The 15,305-nt window shown below is 47.2% G+C and overlaps 1 protein-coding gene across 1 annotated transcript in view; it reads left to right on the top strand.

Annotated features, from left to right (window-relative positions):
• Positions 1 to 15,305, top strand: part of CATSPERG (cation channel sperm associated auxiliary subunit gamma) — a 28,163-nt gene that overhangs the window by 378 nt on the left and 12,480 nt on the right. The window contains 7 exon segments of the mRNA XM_037819011.1: positions 975 to 1,233; positions 1,308 to 1,361; positions 5,047 to 5,191; positions 5,451 to 5,577; positions 5,767 to 5,839; positions 6,784 to 6,939; positions 11,021 to 11,192. Of these exon segments, the coding sequence (XP_037674939.1) occupies positions 997 to 1,233; positions 1,308 to 1,361; positions 5,047 to 5,191; positions 5,451 to 5,577; positions 5,767 to 5,839; positions 6,784 to 6,939; positions 11,021 to 11,192 (964 nt within the window). The 5' untranslated portion in view covers positions 975 to 996.

Raw genomic sequence — 15,305 nt, 5'->3', positions numbered from 1 at the left:
CGGAAGCAGAGCGAGGAGCCAGCCCCAGGCGAGATACAGGGGCGAGGAGAGGAAAAGGGGCGGGACAAGGAGCGGAAGCAGAGCGAGGAGCAAACCCCAGGCGAGATACAGGGGCGGGCGAGGAAAAGGGGCGGGACAAGGAGCGGAAGCAGAGCGAGGAGCAAACCCCAGGCGAGATACAGGGGCGGGCGAGGAAAAGGGGCGGGACAAGGAGCGGAAGCAGAGCGAGGAGCAAGCCCCAGGCGAGATACAGGGGCGGGGAGAGGAAAAGGGGCGGGACAAGGAGCGGAAGCAGAGCGAGGAGCAAACCCCAGGCGAGATACAGGGGCGGGCGAGGAAAAGGGGCGGGACAAGGAGCGGAAGCAGAGCGAGGAGCAAACCCCAGGCGAGATACAGGGGCGGGCAGAGGAAAAGGGGCGGGGCGAGAAGGCCTGGTACGAGGACCACGGGAGGGGCGGGGCCAAGGGCAGGACCCGCGCCCAGCGCGTGGAGCGAGCCAGGAGAAAGCCACCAGAAGAGAGAGGGAGGTGCGACGAGAAGTGGAGGGGCGGGGCAAGAAGCAGGGGCGGGGCAAGAAGCAGGGGCGGAGCCAGAAGTCGGTGCAGGAGTGTGGCCAAAAGGAGAAGCAGTCGGGGCGAAAAGGGGAGGGGCGCGGCCACTACGAGAAACAGAGACGCCGTGAAAAGCAGGGGCGGGGTGAGGGGTAGGGGCGGTGCAAAGAGCAAGGGCGAGGCAAGGTTCAGGGGCGAGGCTAGGAGACGGGGGGATTCGAGGAGCAGGAGCAGGGGCGGGGTCCGGAATAGGGGCAAGCGGGCGGGCCGGAGCAGGTGCGGACGCAGAAGCAAGAGCAGGGGCGGAGCCAGGAGCAGGAGCAGGGGCGGAGCGAAGCGCAGAGGCGAGGCGTGGCTTCGGAAGGCCGCTCCGCGGCGCAGTCTTGCGCGCTGTCCTTGACCTGCGCGTTCTCCCGGTTCTAGCCGCGTGGCGCCCTACCCCGCGATGTCTCCTGCGGGTCCCCACGTCCCGCGGGCGCTGCAGGCACTGCTGGCGCTGCTATTGGCGCCGTGGAGACTGTGGGCTGTCGAGGATGAGGAATGCACCTGGCAGGTGTTTCTGAACAAGTTCGAGACGGTAGGCAAGAGCGGCGCGAGCGACCGCTTCTTCAGACAAGAGCCCCTGGACAAGGTGGAGAGAGTGTTCGGCATGCTGGTGGACGCGCCCATCGACCCGGACGAGGTGAGAGGAGCTCAGGAGGGGTCTTGTACCCCCGCCCCCTCGGCTCTGGACATTCGCCCAACCTCTCCTTGCAGAAATACCTGGGCTTCCCATATTACCTGAAGATCAACTACTCCTGCAAAGGAGAGGTGAGCAGGCCCAGCTGTGGTGGGCTCATTCTCTGTGAGCCTCCATTTCTCCATCTCTACCGTGGTAATAGTGGTGACACCATTCGACGCGGTAGGGGGTGTAAGGATTCAAGATCATCTATATACAGTTTCCAGCTCACCAGGCGCATAGTGGATGCTCAAGTAAACCTCTCTCTTTTTTAGCCATAATTTTTAAAATTGAGACATAATTCATATACCATAAAATTCACTATTTTAGAGTATACAGTTCAATGGTTTTTAGTATATTCACAAAGTTGCACAACCATCACCACTAATTCCAGAATATTTTCATCGCCTTCAAAAGAAACCCTAAAAATTGAAAGCAGAGACTCAGATACTTGGTGCACAAATTGCCCATAGCAGTGTTTTTCACAATAACCAAAAGGTGAAACAACCTAGGTGTCCATCAATAGATGAATGGATACAACAGAATATTATTCAGCCATAGAAAGGAATGAAGTGCTGATACATGCAACAAGGATGAACCTTGAAAGCATTATGCTAAGTGAAATATCAGACACAAAAGGCAACATATTGCCTGATTCCGTTTATATGAAATGTGCAGAATAGGCAAACCCATAGAGATTTCTAGAGCCCTGGAGGGGCTGGGGGCAGAAGGGAATGGGTAGTGACTGGGGGAACGGGCACTTAGTTTATTTATTTATTTTATTGTGGTAACATATATATACACATACCATCAAATTTGCCATTTTAAAGTGCACAATTCAGTGGCATTAATTACACTTAGGATGTTGTGCTACCGTCACCACCATCCATTACCAAAATTTTTCCCAACAGAAACTCCACACCTGTTAAGCAATAATTCCCCATTCACCCTCCCCCCACCAGCTGCTTTTAAACTCTAATCTACTTTCTGTCTCTATGAATTTCCTTATTCTGTGTATTTCATATAAGTGGACTTCAGTCTTTTAGCATAATGTTTTCAGGGTTCATCCTTATTGAAGCAGGTGTGAGCACTTCATTCCTTTTTGTGGCTACATAATATTCCATTGTATGGAAGTATCACAGTTTGTTTATCAGTTCATCAAATGATGGATATTGGGTTGTTTGCACCTTTTTGGCTATTGTTAATGTTTCTGTGAATGTTCCTGTACAAGTCTTTGTGTGAACATATGTTTTCAATTCTCTTGGGAGTAGAATTGCTGGGTCCCATGAGAGCTCTGTGTTTAACTTTTTGAGGAATTGCTAAACTGTTTTCCAAAGTGGTTGCTCATTTTTACATTCCCTCCAGCCATGCATTAGGGTTCAGTTTTCTCTACATCCTTGTCAACACTTGTCATTTTCTGTCCTTTTGATTATAGTCATCTTGGCGGGTGTAAAGTGGTATCTTGCTATCGTTTTGATTTGTATTTCTCTGTTGGGGAATGATGTTGAACATCTTTTCATGTGCTTAATAGTCATTTATGTATCTTCTTTGTAGAAATACCTATTCAAATTCTTTGCCCATTTTAAAATTTGATTGTATGCCTTTTTATTATTGAATTGTAATAATTCTTTATGTATTTCGGATACTAGTCCCTTATGAGGTATGAGTTGTAAATGTTTTGTCCCATTCTATTAATTTTGATGAAGCCCACTATATTCATTTTTTCTTTTGTGGCTTGGGCTTGTCAAAAATCAATTGACCACAAATATAAGGGTCTGTTTCTGGACTCGATCCTATTCCATTCTTCTGTAGGTCTTTCCTTTTGCCAGAACCACACTGTTTTGATTACTGTAGCTTTGTTGTAAGTTATGAAATTGGGAATTGTGAGTCCTTTAACTTTGTTCTTTTCCAAGATTGTTTTGGCACAAGTAAGCTTTTTAAGAAACAGTACTGTGGTCTAGAACTGGAGTTCTGGAGACTGCAGACCTGGATCTGAGTCTGCCACTAACTACCCTTTACTTGGAAGAAGTGCAGCATGATGGTTAATGCTTTGGGCTCTGGAGCCAGGCTGCCTGGGTTCAAATCCCAACTCTGCCACATATTAGCTGTGTGATCTTGGACAAATTATTTAATCTCTCAAATTATTTAATCTCAAGAAGGGTTGAAGAACTTCAGAGGGTTGAGGTGAGGGTTACATGACTGAGTGAGGAGGATTAGATGATTAAATGTGTGTGCCCAGTGTCCGGCTCATAGCAAGGGCTCAGTGAGTGTTAGTAACCAGTTACAACCCTGGGCAGAGGGTTTTACCCCATGAACCTTCTTCCCATGTCCATCAAACTGTGGTAATAATACATTTTCTGTTCATTCGACCCCCTCTGTGAACTTGGCCCTCTTCTTGTTGCAGGGTCACCGTGCTAAACAAGATAGCCAGTCCTTTTCTCATGAACCCAGGAACACTCAACAAGTAAATACAGAAAATAATTTCCAATAGTGAAAAGTGTGAAGAAGAAAGTCAAATGAGAGGAAATGTTAGAAAGGAGGGGCCATTGCTTTAGCTGGGGTGGCCTGAAGAAGCTTGAGCAGAGACCTGACTGAGAAAAAGGGGGGACAACCATGAGGAGAGCCAGGGGGAGTCATTACAGGCAGAGGGGACAACCAGTGCAGTGAGTGGCCCTGGGCGGGACAGAGGTTGGCGTGGCTGGAGCCTGGTGAGCAAGGGAGACAGCCAGGGGTGATAGAGGCAGACTTTTAGGGCCTCGTGGACTGTGGTGAGGACTTGGGCTTCTCCCCTGAGTGAGAAATTCTGAGCATCGGAAGGCGTGCTCTGACGCAGTTGCTCACAGGCTCCCTCCTGCTGTGTTGGGGGGCAGACGCGGGAGCAGGGAGATGGTGAGGAGGTTGCCACAATGTTCAGGCAGGATCTGAGGACCAGCATGGTGGCAGCCATTGTCACCCTGACGGGGACAGTTGTCATCCCTGGCCCACCAGCACCTGCTCGCCTGTGACTGGAAACCCAGAGGCAGGCCTGGAGACGGGCAGAGCCAGCAGGAGTGGAAGAGACCTGGATGGGGCCTCCCTCAGGGTGAAGGGCTGGCCAAGGGGGTCAGACCTGTTCAGTCCCCAGTCCTGGCCCTACAGCCCTCTGCACTCCCAAGCGCAGCCGTTTCCTGGGGTGCCTGCAGCTTTTGCTTATGCCATTGCAGAGCCCCAGAACACCCTCCTCCTTCCCTCCTTCCTGCTCCCCCCTGAGCCCTGCCTGCCCGTCCCAGCCCAGCCAGGGTCCAGGCATCACTGGGAGGGTGTCCCTGGCTGCCCCTCACCTTTCCCTGCTTCCTCCCTGTCTGACTGTCCCTCTCCCTGGCCCAGCCCAGCACCTGGCTGTCCTCTGCCTGGTGGGGTAACTGCAGGGAGGGTGGAAGCCCACCTCAGGTGTGAGGCTGGGAATCTCCAGAGTGAGGGAAGAGGCCAGATTTATTCTCACCTTCGGTTTTACTCATGCCATTCTGCTGTCCCAGTGCCCTCCCCGCCCCCACATGCCCTCCATCCAAATTCCATCTGAAGACCCTGGCTCTAGACTCACCTCTTGCAGGAAGACTTCCCTGACTCCCACCTCAGCCCCGGGCCTCGCCACCCTCTTCTGACCTGGCCCAGCCCCCAGCCCCGCCCAATCCTAGACCGTGTTCTCTGACTATCCCATGGTAGCCTGCCTCCCCACCCGGCCAGGGGGCACCCAGCAGTTATATGAAGGACACCCCTGTGGGACCATCTCGCCCTCAGCACTCTGAAGCCCTGGTCTGCAAGGGCCACCTGACGGGGCTAAAGCCCGTGGTGCTGGTCACCTTCCAGTCCCCAGTCAACTTCCGCCACTGGAAGATAGAACAGTTGCAGATCCAGATGGAGGCAGCCCCTTTCCGCAACACAGGTTTGCCTGGGGCTGGGGGAGCTGGAAGGGCCACAGCCTGGCAGGGGCATGGGGTAGCACTGGGGGCCTCAGCAGGTTTCATAGCTGGGCAGGATGTGAGGAAGCTTCCGTGGGGGTCCACTACCTGGAGGAGGGTGAGGGGAGGCCCTGCAGTTCTAGGGCCTAAGCAGAGCCACACTGGGGCACTTGGTCTAGACGGGGGATGGGGAGGTACAGGGAGATCCCCCCAGCGGCCTCAGCACCCCCTGCCCACCAGCAGAGTCCTGCAGTGCCAAGGAGGTGTGTGTCATGAGCTGGTACACGCCCATGCCCATCAAGAACGGCAGCGTGGTCATGCACGTGGATGTCAGCGGCAATGGCCTGGGGCCCCTCATCCCCAAGGAAAGGTGCCCTTCCCTGAGCCCAGGGCAGAGGGTAGACTCTGGGAGGGACTTCCTGACCCCTGGATCCTCAAAGAAACTGGGGAGTGGGGTGGGAATCAAAGTGAAGGGAAGGGGGTGTGGGGGGCTGTGAGCCGTGGCAGGAGCTTCTGACCCCGGGACCCTCACCTGTGCCTGCCCTGCCCCCACTGCCAGGTTCCAGATGAACATCAATGGCTTTCTGAAGAGAGAGCAAGACAACACAATCCAGTTCACCGTGGGGAGTGAGGTAAGGGGCTTGGGCAGTGGGAAAGGTGGAAGACTGGGCTGAAGACAATGGTCTGAGCCCTGGGCTGAGGTCTCAGTGACTCCCAACGCCAGCAGCAGATCCCACTTACAGAGGACTGATTTCATGCCAGTGCCCAGACAGCCCTGGGAGGGGAGGTACTCCCCCACAGCCATCTGAAAGAGAAGAAAACTGAGGCCACAGAGGGATGGAGCCATTGGCCCACAGTCTCTGAGCACATATTTGTAGACCAGGGACTTGAAACTCTCTGCCTGACTCTTGCACCGATATTCTTCCTCATGATGCGTTCGTTCATTTATTCATTTGGCAGACGCTTACTGAGCACACACTATGACAATGCAGGGGACACAGCAGTGAACACTCAGACCCAAATCCCTGCCCTCACAGAGTTGACTTTCTGGTGGTGGAGAAAGACACCAAACCAGTAAGCATGAAAATCCAGTAAATTCCAAGAGAAATTGAACAGAATGAGGGGGATTGGTCTGTGCAGGAGGATGTTTAATGGCTTATGTTTAATGGGATGATCAAGAAAGGTCTAACTGAGAAGGTTAACACTGGAGTAAAGTCTCAAAGGAGGTGAGAGAAGAAATCATGTGGATTCTGTGGGAAGAGCATTCCAGACAGAGGGAACAGCCAATGCAAAGGCCCTGGGGTGGGAATGTGCCTGGTAAGTCTGAGAAGCAGTGAGGAGGCCCCTGTGGCTGGGACAGAGTGAGCGAGGGAGAGAGTAGTGGGTGTGAGGCCAGAGAGGTGACGGGGCCAGGGTGAGGACTTTGGCTTTTTCCCCTGAATGAAATGGAGCCACGGCCTTAAGGGGGTGTAGGGGTGGAGTATTGAGCAGAAGAGGTGAGATGATAAAGACCACACGTGGTTACTTCCTGGCAACAGCTCCGCCTCCAGGCAGCCCCCCACCCCTCTCCCGGCAGCTCTTCCATATGGTGCCCCGGTACTTTTATAATGCCCCGTCGCGGCCTCTGTGGTACACTGTGGACCAGGCACCCGTGCTCATCCTGGGTGGCATCCCCAATGAGAAGTCCATCCTGCTGACCGACACCAGTTTCAAGGACTCCTCTCTCATAGAGGTGAGGGGTTATGGGGCAGACCACGGGCTGGGGCCTCTCAGAGGGCGCCGGGGGGAGCCTCAGGCTGCAAGAAGGGTCCCCAAAGGCATGCCAACCCCCACGAGATAGCGTGGAGAAAAGTCACAATACTCTGCAGCCAAATGACTGGGCTCAAATCCAGGTTCTGCCACACCCTGGCTGTATGACCCAAGCCTCAGTTTCCACATCCATAAAAGGGGAATAATATTTGTATCTACCTCTTGGAATCATTGTGAGGATAATGTAAGTTACCATCAGCTGGACACAAAGAGTGTTAGGTCATTATTAGCTATTATTATTTATGGAGCCACCATTTTTAATTCTGAAATCCAAAAAGCTTTGAAAACTTCATGTGTTTTTACGAATTTGGGGCCAAAACTCATTTGTTGAAAAATCTTGAGCTGAACTAATGAAAGCTGTTTGTAGTCTTCGTGTATCCCATTTAGTGTCAATAATCAGTTGCTCCTCTGCAGAAATATTAACGAGTCTGATTACTGAGATCAAGCTGAGGGTTTACATAATATATGCTATATACATGCCGTAGTACCTTCTGAACTCTGGGGAATACTGAATTTCAATGTATGTCTGGCCTTGAGGGTTTAAATTAGGTTTCACATTAGGCATGTGGACCTATATTATGATGATGATTTCCCAGAATGGAGAGGGAGTGTCTGAATCAGGGTTCTGATGACAGGAACACATTTGAGCTAGTGCAGCTGAAGGCAGAACTCCAGCCCAGGGTGGCTTAAGCACAAAAGTAGATTCAGTAGGTGAATCACACTGCGAAGTTCAGGCACAGATGAGGGCTTCAGGCGTGGCTTGATACAGGGCTCTAGAGACTCTACCGCTAAGCTCCACCTCTTTGGATTAGCTCCTTTTTCAACTGGTTCCTATCTTTCCAACTCCCAGGCCAGAGTTAGGGAGCATCTGTTTCCTAGATAGCTTTTTTAAAAAAACAAAACAAAACAAAACAAAAACCCTAAAATTTATTTCCATGATCCTGATTGGTCCAGCTTGTGTTACATGTCCTGAGCTGATGTAACATGACAGCTGGTTTGGTGCAGCTCACGTGCTCTGTCCTAATGAGGAGGACAGCTTAGACAAGTGTCAGAGGAAGGATGGGTTCCCAGAGTAAAATCAGGGCAGCTTTGTTACAAGATGGGAGAGAAGATGCTGGCTGTTAATTGTGTCCAAGATAACAGTTTTGCACCTTAGCAGCTCCATCAGTTTGCCTTACACCCTCCCATCAAGACCAAAACCCGACCCAGGGTTTCTCTGAACTCCAATGGGTTGATGCTCTCCTGGTGCCCTCTGGCTCTGAATTCCTTCCAGTGAATTTTTCACTTGGCAGATCATTGCCCCATTCGTTCTGGGCCAAGTCTATCCAGACACTGCTCTATTTCCTCAAACCCTCATGACCTACGCACGCTCACGGGGAATGTGTGACTGATGTGGACTCAGCTGGAGAGATTTATAGGTTAGAGAAGGGGTTTACATCATAGGAATGGAAACAAGTTCATTGTGAACCTCAGGCATCCTCATTCTTATTCTTTAACTGTAGCGTTCTCTCCCTGGAGACCCCATCTTGCAGACTTCTCTCCCCGTCTGCTGTCTCTCCTCATTGCCTCCTTCCAGATCATCCCCTCGAATCTCAGACCCTCCCCCTATGGCACTCTCCTCTCCTCAACCCTGTGTTGGTTAGGATTCAGGTTTAGATGCTGTAACAAAAAGCCCCCAAAGGGAATGGCTTAAATAGATGTGACTTCTCATTCTCCTGCCTGCCCAAGAGGAGGAACCCACGGCTTCCCATTTTCTTGCTTGACCATCCCCGAGGCCCCAGGTATTGACTCATTTGTGTGATCAGAACTGGGTCATACCCCATCCATTTTCCAGCCAGTGGGAAGGGGGGCGGGGAGTAGAAGTGGAGGGCAAGCCATTTTCTTTTAAGCAAGTTTCACTTCCACTCACATTCCTGTAATGGAAAATTACTCACTTGGCTACACCCATCTGCAAAGGAGATGGAGAAATGTCGCTTCACCTGGGTGGCATGTGTCCTGCCAGAACAGAACACAGTTACCAACGAACATGGGGAGAATGGATTTGGGAACTCAACTAGCCATCTGCTCAAAGTAGAAAAGGAAATTTGTTAGTTCATGTTACCCAGGAATTCAGGACTTCGGGCTGGCTTGACCCAGGATTTCAAACAATTTCACCCAGACTGAGCTTCACTCTCTCTTACCTCTTGGACCTGGTTCCTCCGAGTTGACTTGATGCTCAAAACCACTCTGCCCCTGGAACTGAAGACTGCAGAGGCTGCATCTTCTCAGGGCTTTTATCTGTTGGGAAGGATCTTTTCCGTTACTGTCTAGCCCTAAAATCACAAGATTCCTTTTACTTAGTTGTCCACCGCTGCTGTGACCAGGGGAACCCAGTAAGCTGTGTATTAAGTTAATTTAGTCGGAACCATCAAACTTTGCTCAAATACATCTGGCTGACTCAGCTTTTCTTTTCCACATGCATGTGGGAGAAGAAGGAGGGGTGAGAGTCTTCTGAATTAACAAAGGAAATTTCCAAGTATTTCTTCCTGAAAATTCAAATATTAACAGGACAGCATATTAAATATGACAACCAGTCAAAATCACAGACTTTTCTAGAGGGTACAGATAAGTTTCACCAGGCTTAGCAACAACTTCTGTGTGCTAAGTAGCTTACAAGACTGCTCTTTAGAAATAACTTTTTCAAGGACACTTTTATGATGCCAAATAACAGTTTTGCACCTTAGCAGCTCCATCAGATTGCCTTACACCCTCCCATCAAGACAGAAACCCAACCCTTGATTTCTCTGAACTCCATGGGTTGATGCTGTCCTGGTCCCCTCTAGCTCTGAATTCCTTCTACTTAATAAATTTCCTTAACTTGCTGAAATTTCTCTCAGCAGCGCAGCCTAGAGTTTTGCTCTGCTTTACTTTTTAAAATAAAAAAGTAAATAAAGTAAATAAAGTACTTTTAAAAATTCCACCTTTCCATGGTAAATTCAATCAGAAACAAAAGTAGTATGAATGGTAAAAGGCACCCCTATGTGAACATCACCCATCTCAATAATTGTTAACATTTTGCCTTATTGTTATTTTGTTTGTTTGTTTCATCCATTTTCTTTTCTGAAATGTTATAAATCTGTCATACCATTTGACATGTAAATTTTCAAACTACTTGAATAAGTATCTCTAACAGATGAGGACTTGGAAAAAATAAAACCAGAATACCATTATAGTACCCAGTAAAATTAGCAATAATCTGATACCGGGCCATATTAAAATTTCCCCCAATTATCTAAGAATGCCTTCTAAAGTTGGTTTGTTTGAATTACATTTGATTGTTAAGTGTTTTGAGAATCTTGTAACCCATAACTCTGCCTCCCACTCTTTTTAAGACAATTTGTTTCAGGCCTTTTTGTCCTGCAGAATTTGGCTGCTTGCTTCTTTGTGGTGTCGATTAACTTGTTTCTCTGGCCCCCATACTGCCTGTAAACTGGTAGTGTACTCTAAAAGCTTGAAAAAATTTAGATCCAATCTTTTGGGCAGGCATCTTCATTGGTGGTGTTTTCCCACTCTTAACTGATACTGTCTGTGTTAGTGATTGCTCAGGGAATTCAGGTAGTGTCAGCCTGACAGCTAATTGTGTTCAGAGTAGATTAGGATTGTGAGCAGTTTGCCTGGGGCCAAACATGGGCTGTTTTGTATCCGAGTGGTTGCAGGACTGACTGCAGCAGGGGAACTGGGTGGGACTGCTGAGCACCATTGAGCAGCTGAGCGCGTTTCCCACTGCCTGACTTTCCAGAGGCACACAAAACCCCACCTGGCTCGGGCCTGGGCCTCCTCCTTCCCTGGACCACGATGGGAAAATTGGCCACCAAGGCGCTGCTGCAGGGTGAGCCAGGAAGGCACCCTGGGAGCAGCCACATGTGTCCATCCCAAGCAGTTGTCAGAGCAGCAGCCACCCCCAGGGCTGGACGTGGAGGCTGAGGCCGAGGCCACCCGCTCACCACTGGTCTCCTCTGCTGCAGTTGAACATTGACAGTTGCTGGGTTGGCTCCTTCTACTGCCCCCAGGCCGACTTCGCGGCCACCATCTATGACACCATCTCCACCGAGAGCACCCTCTTCATTCGACAGAACCAGCTTGTCTACTACTTCACGGGCACCTATACCACCCTCCACAAGGGCAACCACGGCAGCGGTGAGGGGGCCATGGCCAAGCCACCCGTGTGGGGTCCTTGGCACCTCAGGCAAGGGGACCTGCTGTGGAGTGCCAGGGAGGGTGCCTGAACCCATCCACCGAATGCACCCGGGACTGGAATTGCTGGGGGGCTTGGGCGGGGATAGAAGGACTCTCCAAGGTCCTGAATCATCACTGCCCGCCCCGCGTGGGCTGGAGGCTTCCACCCTGACCATCTGGGAACTAAGACCCAGCTGAGCAATGAGGGATGAGGGGGAGTGAGAGTGAAGGGAGGGAGCAGAGAGAGACAGAGGAGGACACCCAGAGTGTCAGAAAGAGAAACGCCGAGGGTGACCCGGGGAAGACAGAGTCAGAGAGACAGAGAGAGAGAGAAAAGCAGAGACAGGCTATTGGAGAGGCAAAGCCATGAAGGGAACTGATCAGAGAGGAAAAAGAGGGCTTTTGATTCAGTCTCATTTTTAAAATGATTCTAACACCCTTATAGTTCTTCTATTTTTTTTTTATTGAGATTTTTCAGATACCATACAACTATCCAAAGATCCAAAGTGTACAATCAGCTGCCCACGGCACCACCATACAGCTGTGCATCCATCAACACAATCTTTTTTCAATTTTTAGAACATTTTCACTACTCCAGAAAAGAAACAAAGACCAAAAAAAGGAAACTCACATCCTCCCATACCCCTAACCATGCCCCGCCCCCTCCATTATTGATTCATAGTTTTGGTATAGTACATTTGTTACTGTTGATGAAAGAATGTTAAAATACTACTAACTGTAGTATAGTTTGCAATAGGTATATATTGTTTCCTTATATGTCTCTCTATTATTAATCTCTAGTTATAGTGACATACATTTGTTCTAGTTCATGAGAGAGATTTTTAATATTTGTATAGTTAATCACGGACATTGTCCACCACAAGATTCACTGTTTTACACATTCCCATCTTTTAGCCTCCAACTTTCCTTCTGGTGACATGCGTGACTCTGAGCTTACCCTTTCCACCACCTTCACACACCTTTCAGCACTGTTAGTTATTCTCATTACATGCTACCATCACCCCTGTCCATTTCCAAATATTTAAGTTCACCCTAGTTGGACATTCTGCTCATAATAAGCAACTGCTCCCCATTCTTTAGCCTCATGCTATATCCTGGTAACTTATATTTCATGTCTATGAGTTTACATATTATAATTAGTTCATATCAGTGAGACGCTGCAACATTTGCCTTTATGTGTCTGTCTTATTTCACTCAATATAGTGCCCTCAAGTTTCTTCATCAACCCATTTCTTTTAAGATGGTTTTGTTCAAACACTATACATTCCATCCTAAGTAAACAATCATTGATTCCCTGTATAGTCACATATTTATGTATTGCGCGCCATTGCCAGTCTCTATGTAAGGACATTTCTTCCACAAAGACGGAGGAAGAGTCAAAGAAGGCAGAGAGGCAAAAGAAAAAAGTCTTCACATCTTTTCCAACACTTGCAGTTTTTTTTGTTTTTTTTTTAAATAGTGGCCATTTTAGTAGGTGTGAAATGATATCTCATAGTGGATTTGATTTGTATTTCCCTAATAGCTAGTGATGTTGAGCATCTTTTCATTTGCTTTTTAGCCATTTGCATTTCCTCTTTGGAAAAATGTCTATTCAAGTACCTGGCCCATTTTTTTTTTTTTTTGTCTCCTCTTTTTTTTTTTTTTAATTAAATTCAGTTTTATTGAAATACATTCACACACCATACAATCATCCATGATATACAATCCACTGTCCACAGTATGATAACATAGTTATGCATTCATCACCACAATCTAACTCTGAACATTTTCCTTACATGAGAAAGAACCAGAACAAGAATAAAAAATAAAAGTGAAAAAAGAACACCCAAATCATCCCCCCATCCCACCCCATTTGTCCTTTAGTTTTTATCCCCATTCCTCCACTCATCCATACACTAGATAAAGGGGGTGTGATCCACAGGGTCTTCACAATCACACTGTCACCCCTTGTAATCTACATTATTATATAATTGTCTTCAGGAGTCCAGACTGCTGGGTTGGAGTTTGGTAGTTTCAGGTATTTACTTCTAGCTATTCCAATACATTAAAGCCTAAGAGGTGTTATCTATATAGTGCATAAGAATGTCCACCAGAGTGACCTCTCGACTCCATTTGGAATCTCTCAGCCACTGAAACTATTTCATCTCATTTTGCATCCCCCTTTTGGTCAAGAAGATACTCTCAGTCCCACGATGCCGGGTCCACATTCATCCCCGGGAGTCATACTCTGCGTTGCCTGGCCCATTTTTTAATTGGGTTGTTTTGTCTTTTTAGGATTACTTTATATATTCTGGATATTAAACCTTTATTGGATATATGGTTTCCAAATATTTTCTCCCATTGAGTAGGTTGCCTTTTCACTTTCTTGACAAAGTCCTTTGAAGCGCAAAAGTTTTTAATTTTGAAGAGGTTCGATTTATCTATTTTTTCTTTCATTGCTTGTGCTTTGGATGTCAAGTCTAAGAAACCATTGCCTACCACAAGATCTTGAAGATGCTTCCCTACATTTTCCTCTAGGAGTTTTATGGTCCTGGTTCTAATATTTAGGTCTTTGAGCCATTCTGAGTTAATTTTTGTATAAGGTATGAGATAGGGGGTCCTCTTTGATTCTTTTACCTATGGATATCCAGTTCTCCCAGCACGTTTGTTGAAGAGACTATTTTGTCCCAGTTGAGTAGACTTGGCAGCCTTGTCAAATATCAATTGGCCATAGATGTGAGGGTCTGTTTCTGAACTCTCAATTTGATTCCATTGGTTGATATGTCTGTCTTTATGCCAGTACCATGCTGTTTTGACCACTGTAGCTTTGAAATTTAAAGTCAGGAAGTTTGAGTCTTTAACTTCATTCTTGTTTTTCAAGATGTTTTTGGCTATTTGGAACTCTTACCCTTCCAAATAAATTTGATACTGGATTTTCCATTTCTGCAAAGTAGGCTGTTGGAATTTTGATTATGATTGTGTTGAATCTGTAAATCAATTTGGGTAGAATTGACATCTTAATGATATTTAGTCTTCCAATCCATGAACTTGGAATATCCTTCCATTTATTTAAGTCTTCTTTGATTTCTTTTAGCAAAGTTTTGTAGTTTTCTGTGTACAAGTCCTTTATATCCATGGTTAAATGTACTCCTAGTATTTGATTCTTTTTGTTGCTATTGTAAATAGATTTTTTTTCTTGACTTCCTCCTCAGATTGCTCGTTACTAGTGTATAGAACTTGTATCCTGCAACTTTGGTTAACTTGTTTATTAGCTCTCATAGCATTATTATAGATTTTTCAGGACTTTCTGTATAAAGATCATGTCATCTGCAAATAGTGAAAGTTTTACTTCTTCCTTTCCAACTTGGATTTCCTTTATTTCTTTTACTTGCCTAACTGCTCTAGCTAGAACTTTTGAATAACGGTAGTTGCACTGAGCATCCTTGACTAGTTCCAGATCTTAGAGAGAAAACTTTCAGTCTTCCACCATTGAGTCGATGTTAGCTGTGAGTTTTTCATATATGCCCTGAGGAAGTTTCCTTCAATTCCTTTCTTTCAAAGTGCTTTTATCAAAAAAGGATGCTGGATTTTGTCAAATGCCTTTTCTGCAGCCATCAAGATGATCACGTGGTTTTACTGTTCAATGAGGTGTATTACATTAATGGATTTTCTCGTGTTGAACTGAACCACCCTTCCCTTGCATACCTGGGATAAAACCCACTTGATCATGGTGCATAATTCTTTTAATGTGCTGTTTGATTCAATTTGCAAGTATTTTGTTGAGGATTGTTTGTGTTTTCTCCCTATCTAAATGAGAGATGTCAAGTTATAGGGTCACAGAAAATTATACTGTAACTTAACATTGCATTAGTCAGTGTATGTTCCCAACAGCTTCATTTTTCTCCCTGTCTTACTTACGGCACTTTGGCAGTGGAAGGAGCCCAATTAAAATGGGCTTAAGGCAAAGAAAGCAGTGTTTGTTGGCTTCCATAGCTGAAAAGGCCCAGGAGAAAGTGGACTTCAGGCACAGTTGAATGCTGGGGCTCACTGTCACCGTCAGACAGGCCCCCTTCT

The sequence above is a fragment of the Choloepus didactylus genome, chromosome 27 (assembly GCF_015220235.1).
Source record: "Choloepus didactylus isolate mChoDid1 chromosome 27, mChoDid1.pri, whole genome shotgun sequence".
NCBI classification, from domain to species: Eukaryota; Metazoa; Chordata; class Mammalia; order Pilosa; family Megalonychidae; genus Choloepus; species Choloepus didactylus.
The sequence above is the reverse complement of the archived record's forward strand: the minus strand, read 5'-3'. Positions and strand labels throughout refer to the sequence as shown.